The sequence below is a fragment of the Lathyrus oleraceus genome, chromosome 6, assembly GCF_024323335.1.
Source record: "Lathyrus oleraceus cultivar Zhongwan6 chromosome 6, CAAS_Psat_ZW6_1.0, whole genome shotgun sequence".
Taxonomy (NCBI): Eukaryota; Viridiplantae; Streptophyta; class Magnoliopsida; order Fabales; family Fabaceae; genus Lathyrus; species Lathyrus oleraceus.
The window spans coordinates 350,216,886-350,233,720 of NC_066584.1; the positions used below are offsets into that span (position 1 = coordinate 350,216,886).

Below are 16,835 nucleotides of genomic sequence, written 5' to 3' on the forward strand. Positions count from 1 at the left end.
AAAAAAAAGAGAGCGATGTGACTGAAGCAAAGTTAGTGCTTGAAGATAATTGGTAGATGATTCCTCAATTTTTGTTGTTGTAAAGAAATGCTTAACTTGAGCTCTAACAACTTATATTCTTCTACTATTTAATTGATGCATCTCTTGTTAAATTGAAGTATAATTTTTTCTCTTCTTTTAAAAATTTCTATCTTAGAAAAGAATATGTTTGGAATATTGAATGAAAAAGGTGAAATAGTGTTTTACCTATCCGGTATATTTGGAGTTTTTCCACAATTTTCATTTGACCCCGATAAATATCATCGTTAATTTGGATTCTTTCTTCATGAAGAGTATAACGAAGCTTTAATTCTTGGTTGAATTTCTTCAAGAAAGAGGGAAAGATGAGGATTGATCAAGAGCATAAAAAAGAGAATTAAATATTTTATTTTAATTTATTTTGTAATAATTCTATTTAGTTTTTATTTGGGAATATACTAGTTTTAATTAAGAATTAGTTGATGTTTGCTTCATTTAACTTATTTTAGGACAATATGATGTAAGTCAATATCGGTTTAGAAAGTGATGCTTATGCCTCATTTAAGTTTAGAAAAGTCTTGTAATCACATTTGAGATAAGTTTGAAATTAATTGAGTTTTCTCTTTCAAGAGAATTGTGAGTGAACTATCTCTCCTCTTTTTGTTTTTGGATTGGAACCCTAATTAAATCTTATCAATGACTTCCTTACCATTATGGTGTTTCCTCTTGCCTTATCAATCTCCACCATTGTGACGTCTTCATTATCATCTCCTTCCCCAAATCTACATTTTTGTTATTTTCTCCTTTGGATTGTTACTTTATTGGAAGAAATCATTCATCTCATGTGGAATCATCTTCTCCCATTTCAAGAACCCTTAGACCAAACAACTCTTTAATGAATATTTAACTGCTATTTAATTATAATTAATAATTTATTAAATTATTTTAATTATGATTAAACATACGTTAATATATCTTGCACATTTTTTATAAAAGTGTCACTATCCTCTAGAATTCAACTTATTAATTACACTAAAAATAGGTAAAATTCAACTCATTAATAAATAATAACACTTGTTGCTTTTTATCAATTCAACTATGTGGCGATCGTACTCTCTCCGTCTACATGCATTCAATTCTTTTAAATTAATAAAATATTATAGTTTTAAACAACAAGATACTAAATAAAAATATTTTTTATAAAATTATTCACTTCAAGCATCAATATATTTAATATTATCAGATACAAAACGGAAAATATTGATAGGTTAATAATAAAAGTATTATTAGTTAAAAGATAGAATTAAAAAGTAACTAATGTTATTATAAATAGATAATTAATCCTAAAACAGATATCTCGATATTTTGACTATTTTTTTCTTTTTGGTTGTAATATTGAATTCCACTTTCTGATTATAATATTGAAGAATTAATTAAAGATTCCACACTTTCGTCATGCATGACGTTTTATACTTTAGTTGTTGTTCTTTCATTGTTACCCTATGAATATGAATCTCACCTTTCTTAGACAAAATGAGTACTACTTTTTTAGGATTATTTTATTTTACGGTCATAAGAAAACTTGTTACGTGACACTTTCCACATTTTTTATTTGACTCGTGGTCAAATTAACCTCTTATTCTTTCCTATTCATACATGATTACAATAACCTGAATAATATTTTTTACAAGAAAAGGTAAACAAAAATATGTATTGATCTATATTTCAATTGAATTTCTCAAAAAAAAGAAAATTTTTAATGTGATGCAACAAAGTAGTTAAACTCATACTGTTTTAGCACTTGTATGAAGTTGAACTAAGGAAGCATAGAATCCATCCTTCACATTAATAAGTGTTTCATGTCTTCCTTTTTCAACTATAACTCCATTCTTGACAACCGCAATAACATCTGCGTTTTTAATTGTTGATAAACGATGTGCCACAACCACAGTGGTCCTATTCACCATTACTTTGTCCAATGCATCTTGAACAACTCTCTCTGACTCAGCGTCTAATGCACTTGTGGCCTCGTCAAGTAACAATATCTTTGGACTTTTGATTATTGCACGTGCAATGGCCACCCTTTGTTTCTGTCCACCTGATAATTGAGTTCCCCTCTCTCCCACTACTGTATCATAACCCTGTAAAGTCAAAACATTCCACCAAAATGACTCAATATTAACAGTGACTAAACAAAAATAATAAGCACCGAAAGCAAAAAAAATGATGTGTTTGTAGAAAGTATTTATTTGTACATGTTGTAAGCCACTGATGAATCTGTGAGCATTGGCTAATTCAGATGCGGCTATGATTTCTGCCTCAGTTGCATTGCCACCTTTTCCATAGGCGATATTCGCACGGATTGTGTCATTGAATAATACCGGCTCTTGGCTTACGAGGCCCATCTGTTGTCTTAACCACTTAAGCTGTAATTCGCGAATTTCTATTCCGTCGAGTGTGATGACACCTGAATCAGGATCATAAAATCTTTGCAACAAAGCAATCACCGTTGATTTCCCGCTTCCACTTTCACCAACAAGTGCTACTGTCTGTGAAAAACAATTTTGAAGGGTAACTAACTAACTAACTATTAGTTTTTTCTACAAAATGCTTTTTCAAATAGTACATGATAAGTAAACGGGCTTTTACCTTGCCAGAATGAATGGTCAAGTTGAGGTCTCGGAAAATCGGAATATCTGGCCTAGACGGATACTTGAAGCTTATATGACGAAGTTCAATTTCGCCTTTGACGCTATCTAGAGTTGTACCGGATTCATCACTTGGATCTATCTTTGATTTCTTATCAATCATTCCAAATATGGAAGCTGTAGCTGATTTTGCTTTACTCGAATCAGGAGCAAAGGAACTTGACTGAGAAACACCAATAGCCGCCATAGTTAATGCGAAGAAAACCTGCAAGACAAGAAAATAGTATTCCTTTCTAAGAGACTTGATTTGATCCTAATGAGATTTTACTACTAGTAGGAAAGATTTAGTACCCGGAAAACATCGGAAAATGTTGCGTCCCCAGCTTTCACGAGTCTAGCTCCTGCGTAGAAACTTGTTGCATAGACACAAAACAATAAGAAAAACGAAACTCCAAAGCCTGTTCCACTGATTATTCCTTGCCTTATTCCTGTTTTCATGGGACCTTCACATTTCTTCCTATATAGTTCCATAACCTTATCTTCAGCACAGAAAGATGCCACAGTTCTTATGCTTCCAACTGCATCATTTGCAACTTGACTAGCCTCCTCGTACATCATCTGCACCAATCCAATTCCCATTAGTAAAATAAGTCAGAGTCATATCTAAAATTTTGATAGAAATTATGTTAAGGTTTTGACTTATTCTTATTCCTGGTTACTAGATTAAGAATTTGTCTCATGATAACTTAAACAATGCAATTTGTCTCACCTTTGCATCAGCACTGAATCCCTTCATGAATTTCATTTGAACATAGCCATTGACTCCAATGAGAGGAATCAAGACAAGAATAATCAACGCGAGCTGCCAGCTCGCAACGAAAGCAATAATCAAACCAGCCAATGCAGTAGCCAAATTCTGAACCAACAGTCCTAGTGCATCACCAACAAGCGCGCGCACGGAAGCAGCATCTGCCGAGAGCCTTGCACCGACAGCACCGCTAGAGTTTTCAGGCTCATCGAACCAACCTACCTCCATGCTCACCACCTTCTCAAAACATATCAGCCTGATACGTTCGATTAACTTGCATCCGGCCACAGAGAAAAAATAACCACGGGCTGGAATCACCACCAATGATGCAAGACCAAGGAGCATAAACATTATCGCCCAAAACTTGGAATCCTTTTTCATTTCATCAAATGGTTCATAAAATGTTTTGATGATACTAGAAATCAGAACACCGAATATTGGAAGTATAACACCGTTTCCTATGGCAGCTAAACATCCAATAAGTAGAACTGGAATCTCTGGCTTGTTGAGGGAAGCAAGGCGGCTTAGTGGAATTTCTTGTGCTTTTTCTTTGGTTGGTAAATCTTCAATTTCAGGATCAGCGACATTAACACCTGTCGGTAAACCGAATGAAACTGAAAATGAATGGCGACTGCTATTTCCTAAAGATGATCCCCTACTGATAGATCTTTGAAGCGACTTCTTTTGACTCGAATGTCTAAAGGATTCTGCAGAAAGTTGTCTCTTGCCGTTATTATCGGAAGTTTCGTCTGATTCTCGGTTTACTTCTTGTAAGCGTATGAGTTGTGAATAAGCTCCTTCAGGATCCTTTAGTAATTCTGAGTGTGTTCCTGATCAATATACAAATAAAAAATATGCATAAACAAGATTCTGATAATTTGAATTATACTCTATGAATGAATTGAATATTTATGATACCTTTCTCAACCATTTTCCCTCTATGGATCACAGCAATCATGTCAGCATTTCTAATTGTACTCAAGCGATGTGCAACAACAACCGTGGTTCGATTGACCATGATCCTATCTAGAGCCTCTTGAACTACTCTTTCAGATTCTGCATCAAGTGCACTTGTAGCTTCATCTAGAAGAAGAATTCTTGGATTCTTAAGGATTGCCCTTGCGATGGCAATGCGCTGCTTCTGCCCACCAGATAGCTGAGTTCCGTGGTCACCAACCATTGTATCCAATCCCTGGATTCAAAAATTAAAAAGCTCCAAGGTCAGAAATCCAGAAATATCAATTAGTATTAATTTTGAAATTGATGTACTAAACTTTTCTTATTAGAGATAAAGTTAGTTATTAATAATATGTATCAGAATTTGGTTAGAATTTAGAACCTGTGGCAATTTATCAATGAATTTGGCAGCATTTGCAAGTTCAGATGCAGATCTTATCTCTTCAATTGTCGCACCATCTTTACCGTAAGCAATGTTCTCCTTAATGCTGGAAGAAAACAACACCGGCTCCTGGCTGACAAGACCGATTTTCCCTCTGATCCATCTGAGCTGAAACTCTTTCAAGTTAATACCATCAATAAGAACTTCACCCGCCTGTGGATCATAGAATCTTTCTACCAAACTGATAACTGTGGACTTTCCACTTCCACTTTGTCCAACTAACGCCGCAGTTGTACCGCTCGGTATATGAAGAGAGAATCCATTGAATATCAGCTCTTCGGGTCTTGCAGGATAACTAAAATAAACTTCCTTTAACTCAACTTGACCTTGAATGTCTTCCAATGTTTTTCCATTTGGATCATAAGTATCTATCTCTGGTTTCCTCTTAATTGTCTCAAACATTTTGTAAGCCGCCGCCTGACCCGCCGCAAAAGCACTCAGACTTGGTGATGCCTGGCCTAGAGACCTAAAAAAAAATACATATCCATCATAAGAAAAAATCATCTGAATAAGAAGTTCTCAAACTTGCTTGTCAACAAAAAGGCATACAAATTATGATTACTTACATGGAAGCAGTTAACACGGCGATAATCACATTAATCACGGTGCCGCCATTATATCCTTTTTCGATTATCATCTTCGCACCAAACCATACAGCTAAAGCATAACCACAGAAAATAACAAACATAACTGTGCCTAAGCCTACTCCAGCTATAGTACCTTCAAAAACTCCTGATTTGTAAGCATCTACAAGAAATACTTTATAACTAGACACTGCTTGCTTTTCGCCAGTAAAGGATGCAACCTGAACAAATACACAAGACAAGTAGTTAGAATACATGTTTGTTACAATTTTGATGGCATAACCAAATACAACTCATAAGTTAAAGAATTTGTCAAATATCTAACAACATACCGTTCTTATTGAGCCAATTGTTTGTTCAACAACATGTGCAGCTTTCGCATAAGCGGTTTGGCCTTTAGAAGCCATCTTCCCTATGATAACAGCCATGGCAGCACCTGACACAGCGAGAAGCGGAAGAGTCGACATCATAACAAGAGTAAGAAGCCACCCTTTGGTAAATGCTATTGCAAAACCACCAATGAATGTTGCTATCAGCTGCAGAAATTTCCCAACCTGTTTTCTCAAACACAAAATTTAACCTTCAATCAGTAAATTAAATTCAAACTATCTAACCTTTTACTCCAAAATCATAATCTACATTCATCTCCAAAATTCATACCTTCTCACCCATGGCATCTTGAATTAGAACAGTATCACCAGACATTCTTCCTACAACTTCTCCTGTGTTTGTTTCTTTATCAAAGAATGCAACATCTTGTCTTAGTATTGTTTTCAAATACAATCCTCTAATTCTCGCCGCTTGTCTTTCTCCGGTGACCATCCAACAACTCACCTCTTAAAACAGAAAAACAATTCACAATTTTAGTATCTTTTTTCTTCATATATCTATAAAACTATCATCATCATCTAAATTACAAAATATATATACTTACGTAAAAATGCTGCCACACCACATCCTACGGCCAAATAAACAAATCTCAGAGATACCTGTAATGAATTTCATCATCAAAATAAATCAAAAACTGTCATTAATGAATTCATTCATTATTAATATAATTTTGTTGCATGATTTCTATTTTACCTTGGACACTTGTTCAACAACATCATCTATGTTACTTTGGTTACTACCGAAACTATTTATCATTTGACCAAACAACAAAGTCATGAGAGGTAAACCCAAACCGTTTCCAACAGCACCTATAGTTCCAACCACCATTAACAAAATGTCTGTAGAATCTGCAAAAGTGAATAATTTGTGAAATGGAACTGTCTCTTGTTTTTCCTTTTCTTTCTCCTTTTCACCCTTTGTACTTGTTTCTACACCATTCTTTTCAGAAGTTGTTGCTTCATCATGCTTATGATTATTTCCTATCTCATCACTACCATTCTCCACATCCATCTCAGATCAATAATCTCTTGTAATCAGCTTCTCAAACTATGAAAAACAAAAATTAGCTTGTTAATTAATAAACTATCTATAGTACATGTTTGAAGGTTGAATTGAAAAGGAAAAGTGGTTTTTAAAGGTGATAAAGTTTGAGGACAGAGTTGTCATTTAAAAAACTAAGTAAAAGTTTCTTTGACTAAACGTGAACGGAAGTAGGAACGCTTAGAAAACGTGAAGCAACAAAAAAGATGATTTGGTAACTACTTGATAAACTAAAACGTGTGCTTCTTAATGCTTCCAAGTAAGATTGGTTCACACAGCTATCTTATGAACATGTATTCAGGTTTACTCACTTGGAATTATCCAAAAAAAGCAACAAATGTGAACAACAAGTTTTCATCAAAATAAATGCGAAAACAAAAATAGATGTTTCATGTATGAGTCAACGGATCTAGCCGAGAAAGTTAGGGCTGCTAACATGCTATTTGTAGCTATCTCCCAAAAATGCTGCATTTCTTTTTCAAAAAAAAAGTTTCAAATTATAGAGGTAAAAAAAAAGATGATGAAGTTATAACTAAACAGTTATAACTTGATGAAGATTAAAACAGAAATGTATAAATGGAAGAATATGAATGAAGAGACCTGTGTGAAGAGACACAGAAAGAAGGAAAGAACAAGAGAGGTGGTGATATAATTTGAATGATGGGTTGACAAAAAAGAGTAGGTAACTTAGATCTGAATTTATAAGGTTATATAATGAAATATATAAGTAGTATAGTTGAATATATGTTATGGTTGATTTGATTTAGTGGGGATATATAATATTCTATGGTAGTGCAATAGTATATTTGACTGTTATTATTGCTTAAAGCGCAAGTATCGAATTCTTTGGTGGTAGGAGACTACTAATTACTAACCATGGCATTAATATCGTGGAATGGGTATCTTCATTCGTCATGGATGACTTGTATAGTTCTATTGGAATTTTATATAGAAAAAAAATGATTTGATATTTGAAGTATTGTATTGTATTGTAAATTATATTACTGTGTGTGTATACACTCTGTTTTGCACACCTTTATACATTCGTTTATAAATTAGTATATTTTAAAAAGAATAACTTGGTTAACTTGGTTATCTCATCCGTTCAAAAAAACTTTGCTTATTTAAAATTATGTTGGTATTTTTCATCGTCATAAAATACCATCATATGTTGTTTCTTGAGTTTCATACCTTTTCTAAAACTTATGGGTGGGTTAGTTAATGTTTCATAAATATGTAATTCTATAGGATAAGCGTGTTAAGATTTGATAGAGTCAAATTTGAATCATATAGTTATGGAAAAAGTAAATTTTGACAAAGTTAAAATTTAATATTTGGTAGATGAATTAATTAGAGATTATTTGATGTGCAAGTAATCTCATCTATAAATGGAAAGATATCCTACTATTGTAAGTTATTGTATCAGGGAAATTCAGTTAGAATAAACGCAAAAAGAAACTCTATAGAATTTGATCCATCTTCTTTCCTCTCTCTCAAAACCCTAATTTCTCTTCTCTTTCCCAATTCACTTTCACATATTTCTTTTCTTCGCATATCATTGTGCACGGGAATTATCTTGCAACCAATGAGTGGTTGAATCACTCGAGTGAAGAGTGGGAAACGAGAAGAACGATCAATCAAAAAGATTGATTCTCGTTCAATCAAGATTGGGGTTAATTTCCAACATCTGGTATCTAGAGCACTGCGTGCGATTCTTGGGAAGCATAACACAATGAATCATCCGAACGGGAATTTTCGAACTAACCTTCCAATCTTGAATGGTAAGAATTATGAAAATTAGTGTAAGCTGATGAATGTTTTCCTCTACTATCATAATCTTTGGGATCTTATAAAGAATGAAGTAACATCAATTGGAGAGAATGTAACGGATGAACAAAAGACTGCACACAAAGATTTAAAGAAGAAAGATTATAAAGTTATCTTTGTAATCCATCAATGTGTTGATCCACACAACTTTGAGAAAATTGGTGATGCAGACTCAGCAAAGGAAGCATGGGACATCCTAGAGAAATCGTTTGGAGGTGTTAGAAGGTGAAAGAGGCGAAGTTACAAACTCAAAAAAGAATGTATGAATTGCTTCATATGGAAGAAACTGAAAGTGTGCCTGATTTCTTCACTATGGTTACGAAACTAGTGAATCAAATCAAGGTGTGTGGAGAAGTATTGAGGATAAGATCGATAGTTTCAAAGATTTAAGGTCATTAGCTCCAAAATTCGATCATGTGGTAGTAGCCATAGAAGAATCGAAAGATTTTTCAAGCATGACAAAAGAAGAGCTCCAAGGAACGCTTGAATCTCATGAACAAAGAATGGATGGAAGATTTGTAGGGAAAACGAAAGGTGATGTAGCTTTCCATGCGAAATCATCAAAAGAACAGAAAGACAAAGGAAGATGGAACAGTAACAGAGGTGTAAAAGGATACAACAATTCAAATGGTAGAGGTAACCAACAAGAAGGAAATACAATGAATCAAAGAAGAACCTTAAACCAAAGAAATCACAAAGATGGTGGTGCAGGTAGAGGAAGAGGTGGTGGAAGAAAATCTGATAAGAGTCACATTCAATGCTACAATTATCAAAAGCATGTTCACTATGCTAGTGATTATCCTGAAAACAAAAGAAACAATCAAGAAACCGATGCAAAAATTGAGAGGCACGGAGAAGAAGAGATGTTGGTGATGGTCACAGTGAAAGATAAAGGAAGATTCAAGGACTAATGGTACTTAGACTCGGGATGCTCATCACACATGACTGGAAGGAAAGATTGGTTTGAAAATATAAGTCCCTCGATGAAGAACAAGGTAAAATTCATAAATGATAATAACCTGACTACGGAAGGTATTGATGTTCTAATCATGAGGAAAGATGAAAAAAGGTCAGTGATTTCCAATGTATTGTACTCATACCAGGCATGAAAAGCAATTTGCTCAACATATGGAAACTGATCGAGAAGAATTACAAGGTGTTGATCAAAGATAAGATGATGAGAGTTCTCGACTCGGGTGGTAGATTAATCTTTAAGGCACCTATGTCTTAAAACAGAACCTTCAAGATTGAACTATATGTGATGGAGGATAAGTGTATGGAAACTATAGTGAGTAGAGATGAATTGCTATGACACTACATACTTGGCCATCTCAACTTTAAAGACATAAGAAATATGAAAAGAAGAAACATGGATTCAGGATTATCAGAAATTAACTCTCCAAATGAAGTGTGTGAAGAATGTGTTCAGGAAAAGAAACACAAGAATAACCTCAGTGAAGATGCAAAAATTAAGTCGAAGGCAATTCTTGAAGTGATATACTTTGATGTATGTGGTCCTATCCAAGTAGATTTGATTGGAGGTAACAAATACTTTGTCAAACTCATAAATGATTTTAGTGAAAAACTTTGGACATACTGTTTACCTTGAAAATTGGTAAACAATCGTTGATCTTCCAAATTTCTAAATTTGGTTACTTGCAGGATCAATCAGATTGATCCTAGGACATGTGTTAATTATTTTGAAAATGAATTTTGGTAGTAGCGAATGCTCCAATAATAAGCGCAAAATTAGAGTTTGAAAACTAATAAAAAGGGTGATATGAACGAGAGATATTGTAAAGGACTTGTAAATGACGAAGTAAATATTGAAAGTAAGGAAATCTTAAGACTGTAAAGTAAATGTTGAAAGCAAGGAAAAAAGCAAGGAAATCTTAAAACTGTAAATGACAAAGTAAAAGGAGGGTGTTTGGAATGAAGAAGTAAGGAATTATATTTCTGGAAAAAGTAAAGATAAATTTATATTGCTTTGAAGTAACTAACAATGGTGTAAACAAACGTACATTTTGTGATTTATGATTCTTCTTCACATGAGTACTTGGTAAATTTACAGGTTTTTGTACATACTTTGATACACACTTTTCTAACACTAAGATCCTATATTTATATTGAATCGAGATAACTGTTTCTGATGGTTCTTCAATCACGTCGAGACATATGGCGCCTTGCATGTGCGTATTTATCTAATATGCTCCACGTGTGCTCTCAACGATTTCTGATGAGGGCGAAGTTCCATCCCTTATTTGAGTTTTGAATCTTTGATCGAAAGCCATTTTTAACCTTCTTTAAGAGACCTTTTCTGGAATCTCAACTGTATGCTGACCCTTATTACCCTTGTCCAGTCGAATCACCCCCAACTGGTCAAAAATAGTTACACATATAATTTCCTTTATTTTGTTTTGGTAATTCTTAATGGGCGTCGAAAATATGAGCTAACAAATTGCCCTCCAAAAATGGTATTTTTCGACACTTGTGACAAAAAGACATTTTTTGAGACCTTGTTTCGACGCCTTAATAACTCTGATATTGTGCCAAATGTCCCAATGTTAGCAAAACTTTTCAGTTTCTCCAACTTGTCTGGTGACGTCAGAGGCATCATTGACTTTTTCCTACCCACGTCTTTTCCGACCACAGCCGAATCTTTTCACTCATTACGTTTCCTAGACTCTAGGAAATCATGGGCTACAACATTAATTGACATCTCCATTACACTGCCCAAGGGAGACATGTGTCTCACTAACTAGTCAATCATGAATACTGGTTTGAAACGCTCTCTCTTCCAAGCATGCCTATAAAACTCACCAACTTACCCATTTCACATTTTTTACGCCTTCTGAATTTCCAAACACTCTAGCTTTCCTTTCTTCAAACATTCTTCAACTAAACCCAGATTTCCTTCAAGCTCTAACAATGGCAACCTCAAGCAAAGCTCTTAAGGGAACATGTGTCTCTGTCAAAACCACCACCAACAGGACAAAAGCTCCAAATAAGATCTCTGAACTTCCTCCATTCCCCACGTTGTCTTCTCCACTCGCGGTTAGCAACCGACAATACATACCAAAGCCCCAGACAGAAGAACAACGCAAAATTTATGCTTCTCAGGTACTCATTCCTATTTCTGTTTCTAAAAAGACTTATGCATTATCTGGGCCCTTAGCTGATTTAGATGTTGATGCTAGTAAGCTTAGAGAATTCTTTCCCTCTTACCACAAATGTAAACCCATATGGCAAGCTAGAAACCCTAGAACTGAAACCACCTCCACTGAAAACCCTAAGGATGGGGATATTATATATCTGAGATTTATGAATAATGGTTTCAGAGCCTTTCGTATTACTCCCACCTTTAAAGATCTTACTGATTACCTAAACTAGTTAACCAAAGTAGAGAAAGCTAAAGCCTAGGCTTGGAAAGACATAGGAATATATGACCTGATTATGTTGTCGAAACTGAATTTAGATTACAACATTCCCATGTTGATTTCCTCGTTGTACTTATGGGACATTACACATTACACCTTCCACCTTCCCTATGGTATGGCCATGCCAGCCCTTTTTGACATGGCCGTTATCACAGGGTTGAAGCCTACTGAACACCATCACCTTTTCGACCAACAGAGCAGCATACCCGACACACATTGCTCATTGTCATGATAAAGATATTGACATTGTCTCCGACGTGGAGCATATAGCCTTCTTAGCCTTGTGGTTGTCACACTCCATTTTTTGTTCGAAATCCCTACTAGTTGCCAAGAAATACGTCACTCTGGTGAACCAACTACACGTGGGGCATGATATCTGCCTAAGCGAGATGATTCTGGCAAGCCTTTATGAATCTTTGAGCGATGGAGTGGCTCAACTAAAGAATTTGGGGGACAAAGGGAACCTTCTTCTGTCTGGCCCTTTCTGGTTATTGTAACTTTGGCTAAATGCCACTTTCGAGGCCAGCCTGCCGAACAAAGGCCTCGTCGACGAAGATGCTGAGGAGATCCAAAATAGAAGGGTCGAAGGCACTAGGTTAGGTCAGCTGACTCCAAATGATAAAGGACAAGCCCTCCAACCGACTTTCATGGGCTATATCATGATGTTTGCTAAGCATCATGTCTTCACTTCGAGCATGACCCCATTCACCTTCAGGAAATTCGGTCCCAAGTGGATTACTAGGACCTTCTCATCTTTATCCAAGAAACAGGAGACATAATCTTTGCTAACTTAGGAAGCCTTTTTGACCCCCAGGATTCTAACCCTTCGACTCAACCCTTCGAAGGTTCAGGTTACTTTGATAACCTATCAACCCAACCTCGTCGCTCGATAATTCGGGTTAGTTCAGGTCCTTCCAAAGTGCCTGTATGATAAGAAGGATAGTCTTTTTCTCCATAATGCAGTCCATAACAAAGCTACTGCTCTTAAACAAATAGCCAGATATACTGTCAGAACCCAGCTTACCCCATTCAACTTTTAGCCCAGTTTCCTCTACAGTCGAGAGTTTGGGAAATGGTAGACTAAGTACTACGTCGAAGAATTATGTGATGTCACCTCTTTCATTTCAACTATTTGACAAAGCTTTTCTTCTTGTGCAGGAAAAGACCAGGAAAGGCACTTATACACTTATAAGAGAAACTTAAGCTTTTCAAAGCTACTTTGAAACTGCCTATAGGCCTGATGATCTTAGTCGAACCATCCGCGAAGCAACTGTCACGCTTAAAGAGAAATTTTCAAAGAAAATGGAAAACCTAAAGGTTCCCTCATATGTTCCTCATGAGAAACGCTATGAAATGACTCTTGAATTGTTTCCCCAAAAGTTTCCTCCACTACCTAATGCTGACTTCGGAGTGGCCCTTGCCCCTCCATTTCTAGATTATTTTATTTATGGGGATTCCATTAAAATACTTCGATAACAATCTCAGAAAAAAGCTCAACGGGTGGTTACGACTAAGCATACTCTAGGCAGTTTCAAAGGGCATCTTCATATAGGGATCGAAGATGTCCGAATCGAATCGGACATATATGAAGGTGTGACACAAGAGGTTTCCCTCGAAGTACATTCCCCTTGAAAGCCATTTACTCTTAGCTAACACTAACTATTTTATGTTGTTTTCATTTAGCTATCAAGATTCCACCTAAAAAAGCCACCACCAAGAGACCAGTCGAGTCGAAGACTGAAGGAGGCAACAAGCTTGTAAAGGTATCCTTTTGTTTTCTTGTTTCTTTTGTCTTTGTTGTATATTGATGATACTAATATTCCCATTGTTAACTCAGGCTACTCGAAAACCTCCAATAAGTCCCTTAAAAATCCAAAAGCCTGTTGATATTCCCGTCATTATAGAATCTGACGAAGAGGATTTGTCGCTGGTTATCGACCTAACTTCTAGGAAGAGGAAGCCACATCCAAAGGCCACTGATGCTTCGGACCAGCCTCCAGTCAAACTTCCAAGGAAAAGGCCGGTTGCACTTGTTATCCAAGAGCCTACTCCTGAAGAGATGGCGAAGATAGCGGCGGCCCAAAGTGAGAGCGACAACTCCATCCCTGGGGTCGAAGGTGACAAGGTATAACAAACTTCTCTCTACCTTACATAACTTGTTTACCGTCTTTCACCATTTATAATTTTTGATCGTATTGATTTCAGGGTGGCGTAAGAACTGTTGTTCGAACCAAGAATACAACCTCCTTTGCGTTTGTCTCCGCACCAGATGTTTTAAATAGTGTTGGCAAACTCACTTATCGACCATCATCTGAAAATGGGTCTATAAGTGAGATTAACCAACCTCCCCCTGGTGACCTCGACGCTTCACCAACGAAAACTGCCACTCAACATTCTCAAACCAGCGACTCCGGTCACGAAACTGATTCAAGCGAAGAAGGTGGGGCTGAAGGCAATCCAGAACCCATGGTTGTAGATGAATTAACTGAAGACGAGGAAGCCCCCGGGGCTGATTTACATACAACTGATTTATATAAGAGATTTCTATTCTTTTCTCTTTGCCGTTTTAGCAACTCTAAGGCATTTAACATTTCTTCATCTAAGTCAATCAATTTATCCAACATCATGCTCCAATATGACTCTGTTGGAAGTTCATGGTGTCTTTGAATCCTTATGGATTGTAGGTGAATTTTTAATGGTAGAACAACATCATGGCCAAACGTTAGCCAAAAGGGGTTCGACTTAGTGGCCTCTTTGGGAGAGGTACGACATGCCCATAAAATCTGGTCCAGAGTTTTATGCCAATTCCTAGTCTTATTTCCTACATGCTTTTTAATCAAACCAATTATCACTTTATTGGCAGCTTCGACTTATCCACTGTCCTGAGCATAATAATATGTCAAAGTTAACAATTTAAAGTTCATTTCTTTGGAAAATTCTTGTATTTTCCGACCAGTAAATACATCCTCTTGGTTCACATTTGGTAAGGGTATAAATTCAATCCACTTTATAAAATAATCAACTCCCACAAATATATATCTTTGATTTTTAGATGATGGAGGTCGAATTTCCCTAATCAAATCTAAAGCCCAACCCTTAAATGACCAAGGCTTGATGATAGAATGTAATTCACTTGCAGGGACGTGCTGTATGTCTGCATGCATCTGACATTCTTGGCAACCCTTTGCGAATTCAACATAGTCTTTCAACATGGTAGGATAATACATCCCTTGGAGAAATAAAAGCCATTTCATCTTATGACCGACTTGGTGTGCTCCACAGGCTCCACTATGTACATTCGAAAGGGATAAGTACACCTCTGACTCACGGAGGCACTTAAGCAAAACTCCCTCAAGAGATTTTTTAAACAACTCTATACCCAAAAGAACATAACTCAATGCTCGATACCTAGTTTTTCGATCAGTAGATGTTGTTGGATTCTGCAGATACACAATTATTGGCTTCCTCCAATCTTCACTCGTCAAATTATCTATTGCCAATATTTCAAAATTCCATTCATCAACATATCCTAACTTTGTCTTTTCTAAGTCTAGGGGTATTAATCTGGTTGCCACGACCTTTCCTCTGACTTCAATGACTTTATGCAAATTTTCTTTTGAAATCTTATACCCATATGCAATCTGAGCTAAATCATTAGCCACTTGATTTTCTAGTCGAGGTATGTGTCGAATAGAAACCATTTCAAATCTTTTTAGCAGTCGACTGGAGATTATGAAATACATGATTAAATTCTCCTTAATACATCTATATTCCTTTGTGATCTTCTTTATGACCAACTCTGAATCACCCATTATTTCGACTCAAGTTGCCCCCAATTCCAACAACATTTCAAGTCCTGCTATGAAGGTTTCATATTCAACCTCATTGTTTGAGCAGGTACCTTCTACTTTGTACTGGAATTTTGTTGGAATTTTATTAGGAGAAATAATTACAACCCCAACACCTGTACCTGTTTACTGTGGAAATTGGTAAACAACAAATGGTCCTCCCTAAGCCTTAAAACTAAGGGTTACTTGCAGGATCGACCAGTTGATCCTAAGACATGTGCTAGTGTGATAGTGTGACTTATTCAATTCGACAGATAACTAGCTTTGTGAGAAACGGCTCCTGACAAAGTATTGAACAAGCACAGGTTTTTTCTACACGAAATGATAATGATGATATAGCCTATGGGTGACTCGTGATCGACAACACTACAACATTCAAAAGATGTACACGACGAACACGCTTTTGGTGAATTCTATTATCGTAATAGAATCAGTGTCGATAGCATAGACGACAACGTAAAGTGATAACTCGAAAGTAAATGAAATTAAAATAAAGTGTTCAACGGGAACAATTGAAAAATAAGGAAGTTGCATTGGAATAAATATGGTGATTCACGTACATATCACTCTTAAAAACTCTTGCTTCCTCGCGCTGGGAATGAGAAGTTTTTTACAAGTGATTTTGGTATAAAGTGAACACCTCAAGCCCTTCGTGGGATCTCCTATTTATAATAAACTAAAGAAACTTCCTACAGGCAAAAAACTTCTAAAAGATAACAGACGTCGTGCCACACGATCTACAAACTGCTCCATACACGATCTACAAACTACTCCATATTCTGGCGCTTATTTTCCTTGTAACTGCTAGTTATTTTCAATTTCAAATTTCTCCCGC

General features: G+C 36.1%; 2 protein-coding genes across 3 annotated transcripts; one reads left to right on the top strand and one right to left on the bottom strand.

The window, feature by feature from the left end:
* Window positions 1-1,715: 1,715 nt before the first annotated feature.
* Window positions 1,716-7,644, bottom strand: LOC127091914 (ABC transporter B family member 21). 2 transcript variants are annotated; one of them, XM_051030655.1, is made up of 13 exons: window positions 7,489-7,644; window positions 6,541-6,894; window positions 6,392-6,446; window positions 6,118-6,293; window positions 5,790-6,011; window positions 5,440-5,678; window positions 4,814-5,339; window positions 4,393-4,666; window positions 3,436-4,304; window positions 3,018-3,284; window positions 2,668-2,931; window positions 2,274-2,567; window positions 1,716-2,159 (listed from the first exon to the last, which is right to left on the bottom strand). In XM_051030655.1, the coding sequence occupies exons 2-13, from the start codon at window positions 6,856-6,858 to the stop codon at window positions 1,803-1,805; spliced, it is 3,861 nt and encodes a 1,286-aa protein (XP_050886612.1). In that variant the 5' UTR covers window positions 6,859-6,894; window positions 7,489-7,644; the 3' UTR covers window positions 1,716-1,802. The 2 variants fall into 2 exon arrangements, with proteins under 2 accessions (XP_050886612.1, XP_050886611.1); XM_051030654.1 differs by lacking the exon at window positions 7,489-7,644 and having other exon boundaries at window positions 6,541-7,442.
* A 1,054-nt stretch (window positions 7,645-8,698) lies between these two features.
* LOC127095580 (uncharacterized) lies at window positions 8,699-9,626 on the top strand. Its single transcript, XM_051034251.1, has 2 exons — window positions 8,699-8,940; window positions 9,044-9,626. Exons 1-2 carry the CDS (start codon window positions 8,699-8,701, stop codon window positions 9,624-9,626), a joined length of 825 nt encoding a protein of 274 aa, XP_050890208.1.
* Window positions 9,627-16,835: the final 7,209 nt, after the last annotated feature.

Coding starts and splice junctions, on each gene's coding strand:
- LOC127091914 (XM_051030655.1), bottom strand. CDS start 6,858: ATGGATGTGGAGAATGGTAGTGATGAGATAGGAAATAATCATAAGCAT. Junction 3,285..3,435: donor GATTCAGTGCTGATGCAAAG/GTGAGACAAATT, acceptor GGATTGGTGCAG/ATGATGTACGAGGAGGCTAG. Junction 2,160..2,273: donor TCATCAGTGGCTTACAACAT/GTACAAATAAAT, acceptor TTGACTTTACAG/GGTTATGATACAGTAGTGGG.
- LOC127095580 (XM_051034251.1), top strand. CDS start 8,699: ATGAATGTTTTCCTCTACTATCATAATCTTTGGGATCTTATAAAGAAT. Junction 8,941..9,043: donor TCGTTTGGAGGTGTTAGAAG/GTGAAAGAGGCG, acceptor TTACGAAACTAG/TGAATCAAATCAAGGTGTGT.